Source organism: Poecilia mexicana, unplaced genomic scaffold, assembly GCF_051168715.1.
Source record: "Poecilia mexicana isolate PSO_F unplaced genomic scaffold, ASM5116871v1 scaffold_23, whole genome shotgun sequence".
In the NCBI taxonomy this organism is placed as follows: domain Eukaryota; kingdom Metazoa; phylum Chordata; class Actinopteri; order Cyprinodontiformes; family Poeciliidae; genus Poecilia; species Poecilia mexicana.
The window spans coordinates 9,745,442-9,751,816 of NW_028263392.1; the positions used below are offsets into that span (position 1 = coordinate 9,745,442).

At 39.4% G+C, this 6,375-nt stretch overlaps 1 protein-coding gene across 3 annotated transcripts; it reads left to right on the forward strand.

The window, feature by feature from the left end:
- The first annotated feature begins 480 nt into the window (after positions 1 to 480).
- On the forward strand, positions 481 to 5,359 carry zc3hc1 (zinc finger, C3HC-type containing 1). 3 transcript variants are annotated; one of them, XM_014994077.2, is made up of 10 exons: positions 482 to 644; positions 1,586 to 1,688; positions 1,853 to 2,003; positions 2,107 to 2,190; positions 2,274 to 2,401; positions 2,520 to 2,659; positions 2,734 to 2,998; positions 3,380 to 3,580; positions 3,879 to 4,091; positions 4,198 to 5,359. In XM_014994077.2, the coding sequence occupies exons 1-10, from the start codon at positions 511 to 513 to the stop codon at positions 4,267 to 4,269; spliced, it is 1,491 nt and encodes a 496-aa protein (XP_014849563.2). In that variant the 5' UTR covers positions 482 to 510; the 3' UTR covers positions 4,270 to 5,359. The 3 variants fall into 3 exon arrangements, with proteins under 3 accessions (XP_087859624.1, XP_014849563.2, XP_014849574.2); XM_014994088.2 differs by having other exon boundaries at positions 1,589 to 1,688; XM_088003498.1 differs by lacking the exon at positions 4,198 to 5,359 and having other exon boundaries at positions 481 to 644; positions 3,926 to 4,085.
- Positions 5,360 to 6,375: the final 1,016 nt, after the last annotated feature.

The window sequence follows — 6,375 nt, forward strand, 5'->3', positions numbered from 1 at the left end:
CTAAATGGCAAAAGGAGATCCAGACAGAATTTATGTTATTTACTAATAGCATTTTCTGCTATGTTTGTTGCTTACATTTTTCCACCTTTTGTTTTTGACCTTTGTAAACAATAGTGGAATATCTCAAGAACTAAATTAGATGCTATTTTTATGTAGGTGGAAATAATAATTCTATTTCAGATGTCATTTTAATGTATTTTTAAAAATAATTATTTATTTATTAGTTTGTTTGCTTAGTTTTCTTAAAAATAAAAAAAAAGCTTTTCTAACTTGCTTTAAACCAATAAAGCCGAAAAATATGTGGAAAAAAAATTATAATGTGCTAGACATATTTTTATATTATGATACTGATACCAATAAATGAATAAATTCGTGGTCTTATGCCATAATCACTTTATATTTCTATGTGCAGACTGCTAAAATTTGTTGGTGTCAGTGGGGGTGCGGGTTAGTAAAGAGGAACGTCTTTTCTTAGGTCCTAGTTTCTAGGGAAACCATTCAGAGTCGACCATGGCGACGGACGGTGGTAGCCGCGGGGAGCGAATTGCCATTTCCAACCAACATAAATCCAGCCTCGCTTCCCCTGAAAAAGTCCGTGAACTTCTTAATGAGGGGGTATCTGCAGTAGACGTCAATTGCAACAGGTAATTAATGCCAACCAACACGCGATTTCCTTGTATGTTTACGTTAGCTTACGGCTTAGACTCTTAGCCGAGTAGCTCAATGTAGCCGCGCCTTCGCTTTGCTAAGGTTTATGAGAGCCTGAAAGACAGGACTGGGTGCAGTACACGAGCGTGCTACAGCTGTGGTACATTTGGCATATTTGTTTTTGTCCTGAACTAGCTGTGAAGCATTGCTGCTAAAGCTACGATGCACAATTACAGGGAAAAAGAGGTCGAGGCTAAACGTTTACGATTTTAAGAGTTGCAGAAAAAGACTAACGTAATAGATATTTTAGCTGTTTTCCCCAATCACACTGTCTTTTAAGTTGTATCTATCGATCCATCTATACATCGGACCATCCATCTTCATGCCCGCTTATCAACTATTTTGTCTGTTACTCTATCAGTTGCCTTATCCTCACACAACGTATCTGTTCATTGTTCTTTTTTTCATTCATCCATCTATGCTTTGATTGATAATTTGTCCTTCATCTGTCTGCATGTACATCCATCCATCCTTTTGCCTATCCGTCTGTCCATCCCCTCCCCATCATAGTCTCACTTCAACAATGTGTCCATTCATCTTGCTGTTGCTCTTTTATCTATTCATATTTTTGTCATCCATCCATCCATCTTCTTGTTTACAGCCTTATTTGTTTCTTCATGATTCTTCTTGTTGATACCGTTAACACTGGGTGAAAGAGGAAATTATCAAATTCTGACAAGAAACTCATTATGAATCTTGAGCAATCCTATTCACTTAACTGTTTTTTTCTTCTTCTTTTAATTTCCTCCCTAACAAACGAACTGAAAATTGTAAACAATAATGGGATTTTTACACTGTTCTTCAGAAAGAATATATAATACTTTGTTACTAATTATGTCAAGATGTTTTTTTTGTGTTTTTTTTTTGTCTTATTCAGCAGACAAGGAGATTTAAACATTCCGGAAGTAAAAGGCAACACCCAGGCACCCTGTGAAGCTACGAACGATGAAGCTTTTTTCTCCAGAGTGGAATCATATTCAATATCCTTTTCTCACTGCAGCTCGCAATGAGGAATCCTCCATTTGCTGCATGTTGTTGGGACTATTTCTTAGCTAATAACTTCATGCACTTTTACTCTTTATGTCATTCTATCAATGTAAGGACGTTTTTATTAATAGCACTGGGTGTTTCCTTAGCATCGCACTGTATGAAATGGGCAGCCAAGCCACGCGTCCTGTCTCCCCTGATGTGCGCCAGGTACGGTTGGATCAATGTCGGCTGTGATATGCTTAAGTGCTCCAGCTGCCAGGCTTTCCTTTGTGCATCCCTACAGCCAACGTTAGACATTGAGAAATGTAAGCAAGACTTCAAGCAGCTAACTTTCTCCAGAGCTGGAACCGTTTTGGCGAGGCTTCGCTGAGGTTACTAAATGTTTTCTCTCTTTGACTCTTCAAATAGATAAAACTCGAGTTGCAGAAATATCGAGGCAGCTTCAAACGCAGCATGAAAAGTATTGTCCTTGGCCCGACTTTCCTTGTCCAGGTAGGAGCAGTTATTGAGTTGTATTTAATGCAGCCACGGTGTAAGTCTTTGGTATTTTCATAATAAATATTCATTTTTCCCAGAGCGGTTCTGGTTGGTTCCAGCTTCTGAACCATCAAAGCTTCTTACTTCCCTTCTGGAGCGCTTCCAGAGCACCTGCGTCCTGGCACAGCAGCTTCCGGCGATGAGTCCAGAGCTGCTCAAGTCCATGGTAAAGTGAAGTGTTTCTGGGGACTGCATAAAGAGGATAGCTGACATATCCAAATTCATGTTTTGGTTATCCTGAAGTAAGTGTCTGTCCTGTGTGGGTTTTCTTTTTCTTTTTGCAGTCTCTGACAGAGGATGTGATCAGCACTGTGCTGCAGTTGATTGACGAAGAACAGAAGCGAAAGGGAGGGACTCCCTGCTCCGAGTCTTTGGCCGTGCAGGTGTCCGCATGCATCGTTTCTCTCTGTGGCTGGGGAGCAAGGTAAGATGCATTTTTCTTCAACATCACATAACAAAAAAGAAATTCATAACCAGTGTGCTCTTCTCTCTATCCAGCCCAGCTCTGCATGCAATGAGCCTGCCGACTGTCTCCTGCTCCTACTGCATGCGAAAGGTGGGCTTGTGGAACTTCCTTCAGATAGAGGGGCTCGGCGGCGACGCAGAAGCGCCACCAAACCCCACGGGGCCCTCTGGTCCCACCGCAGGGCCCGCGTCAGCAGCGTCCGACGGAGACGCTTCCGGATCAGTCTCACCCACTCCAGCGCCAACAACTCCATGTCGCATGAAGCTTCGGAGTCAGGACTCCACCCGCACTGACCAGGCAAGCTCTAAGGAAGCTAACGTGCCAGAAGAAGTGAACTCTTTTAGACTTCATCTAAAAACAGAGATTAGTTTGTCAAATGCATAAAAGTGTTGCATAAAAATAAATAAATGGTTGTTTTAAAACTGGAGCTGCTGTCAAGTATCAGGACAGGACAAGCAGAGTTCACTTCTGGGGTTTGTTGATCAAACCCTGCAGTAAACAACGTTTCAGTCCAAATGTAAAGTTTTCCTGATCATATGCCTTTCCTGCAGGTATCAGGCGTTTTTTCAGATGAAATGTGTCGTATTCCGTGATTCATACCCAACATAAGCTTTGTGCCCACAGCAAAGTCCTATAACAAGCAGATGCCAGCTTGACTTGTGTTTGCATTTGATGCAGGATGAAGGTACCGCCTCTCCAGTAGCCTCTCGTGCCCGAAGCAGAGACTCGCCGAGTCCAAGTGAAGATCTGCCGAGTCCTTTAACCAGAGGCAAGAGGCCTGCAACCCGGAGTCGGGGACAGGGATTCGGCTCAGGGACTGACGGCGCTGCCAACCTGCACCCTCCCAAACGCCTGTGTCTCTCATTGGCCGGTGGTCCAGTAAGACTAAAAGTTACTTCTGCGCACCATGTTTAAGTGATCCTCTGCAGCACTTACGATGCATTTTGTTTTATTTAGCTATTTTTAGACCTAAGACAAAACAAAAGATAATTGGAGCTATAATTTTGAAAGAAAAGCCCATTTTAGGTGGCTTAAATTCTTAAATACTTAAAATATTGTCCTTAATATTGCATTTTTACTGGGCGTCCTGGAAATTCTTGTAGTTAAATTTGATTAGTTACCCTGGAAACTCACTATTTCATCTTTTAATTTAAAAAAAAAAAAAAATTCTTATCAGGATGGCCCTTTGCCCAAGAAAGCGTTTGACCCCCTCGCTCAACACAGAGACTGGTGTCCCTGGATCTCTGAGGGCAAGGAGAATATGGATCCAGGAGCCTTATCGTCTTTGGCCAGAACCTCGACCGTTAATCAGCAGGGCTGGAAAGCTGCTCTCGACCTCCTCATGCCCACAAAGAAGAACTCCAACGCACAAGGTGGCACCCAAGCACAGGCAAGTAGAAAGCTCGAATAATATCTGGGGGGTGGTGGGGAAAGAAAAAAAGAAAACCAAAGACAGTTAAGCTTATTTGTTTTTTTTTTTCTCTCTCTCTCGCCAGGGCCCTCGTGACAAGTCTAAAAGAGTGTTTGCTATTCTTCGTCAGTGGCAGGTGTCCTCCTCATCTCAGTAGACCGTTTAGATCCAAAAGGCTGTTGACCTGCCTGTTTTTAACTTGACAACAAGATCAATCTCGGCATAAAAGGAGTGCTGTGTGTCATTCGTGCATGTCACTCCCTGATTTTTTTAATCTTTTGTTACAAATTAAGTGTTGCTAGAGGGAATTTAGTGGAAGTTTTCTCTGTAGACTGTCAAAAAATGTGAAGGATTCCTTTTGGTATTACAAACATTTCACCTACGCTACATGTACAACTAACTCCCTGCAATGTTTTCATACTTCCTGGGCCCTTTTTTTTTTTTTTTTTTAGTTTGTGACATCGCAACCAAACATTTATTTATTATATTGTGATTGACAGATAAACACAAAGTAGTGCATAATTGTGAAACGAAGGAAAACTCATGTCTAAGAACAATTTAGAGGATTCAGTTAATGTGACGGTCAAGGTCTTTTTTTGGGGTTTTTTTTTTCCCTACAAGGTAGCAACCGTAGCCCTCCTGTCTGTTGCGCTTGATTTTATTTAGGGGTATCAGAGTAAATGGAGGCAGAAAACACACTCGTATCACACTTTTTTTTAATTTTTATTTTTATGTTTATGTGTTTTCCTTGTATTTTACAATTATGCTCTTCTTTGTGTTGTTTTGTCACTTTGAAATCTTGGTAAAAATCAATTGAGCTTGTTGGTTTTGATGTGCCAAACGTAAAAACGGCAAAGGGTTTGAACACAAGCGAGATTTGCGGCTGCTGGTTTCTTGGTCTCAGAAGCAGTCGACACATAACGAAGCGCCTGCAAAGGAAGGCTTATCCCAATCATGTTTTTAATGGAAAACATGAATATGTTTGTGATAAACAGCCATTTGGATCAACACTGGAAAGAGAATTAAATTTTTTTTTTTTTTTTTTTATGTGCTGTATGCATAGTTGTTTGCAGGAGCTATAAAGATGAACCTCATAAATACCCAACTGTGAGCAAATTAGGTTTCTGTTTCTCATACTTCTGTTTTTAAAGCATGATGTTCTTTTTAAGGCATTTTCTTGTCGTCAAGTAGACATTTCTTTCTTCATAGACTTTTGTGAAAGCTACCTAATAAAATGGTTCTCTGAATGTTTGTTTCACATTTGTTGTTTGACATTCTAACAATGGGTAAATACAGTATTTAGACTTGGAATGTTTCTTGCAAATATGATTTTAAAGCATGTATAGATCTTAAAAGTTGAGGGTTTAAGCACATGCCATGGATCTAAAGAAAACATTTTATTGTACTTGTAAGGCTCATCTTCAAATTTCATATTTACACATCAGGCAGAGTCGTTAAACAGAGCACTGATCACAACTAAGAAAAACTGTTCCTTAAAAGGACTTGGGCGCCAACGACTCCATTTATGAACAAAACTAAAACTTGAATGGATATTAAAATCCTAAATGGTTTATTTTTTTATTTGCTTTGTTCAAAAAGGCAAAGTAAACATGACTACATCAGATGTATTGAAATGTACTAGCAGTTACAGAAGGTGTTCACTGAGTTGAAAATACTAAATCAAAGCTGGAAATAATTCACTGAAACTTGTATTTAAAACTGAATAAATTGTATCAGTTTTATTTCATGTCCTGCTTTTTGAAATATTTTCAACCTTTACCCTCATGCCACGCAGATGCAATCATTTGATTGCTTAACCTCCACAGGGGCACCTCTGGAAAGTTTTAAACTGGCAGTCAGATGGGGGTAACATTAATCTGCAGATTGTAAACCACATCCAACAGATGTTTGATTTAGGTTAGCTGCAATAGCTGAACTTGAAATTCAGATGAAGTTTGAAAAAAAAAAAATAATTCTCTATGATTTTTCAAAACATCCTTATCTCCTTTAAGTTCATTCATGTCTATAGCACCTATAAAATAAAAATAAAAATACTTATTTCCTATTTTAAAGCTAATTTTCTGTTCAAAATTTTTAAATACTGTATCGCTAATTTTTGACCAAATTGTTATTCTTTGGGTTGAGCCAAGACTGACACACATTCAAAAAGAGATAGTGCAAAGGATATAAACAGAAAAATACATAAATAAGTAAATAATATTTGCGTCTTTTCAAGGGTTATCTTTTCCTCCATTAAGTTCAT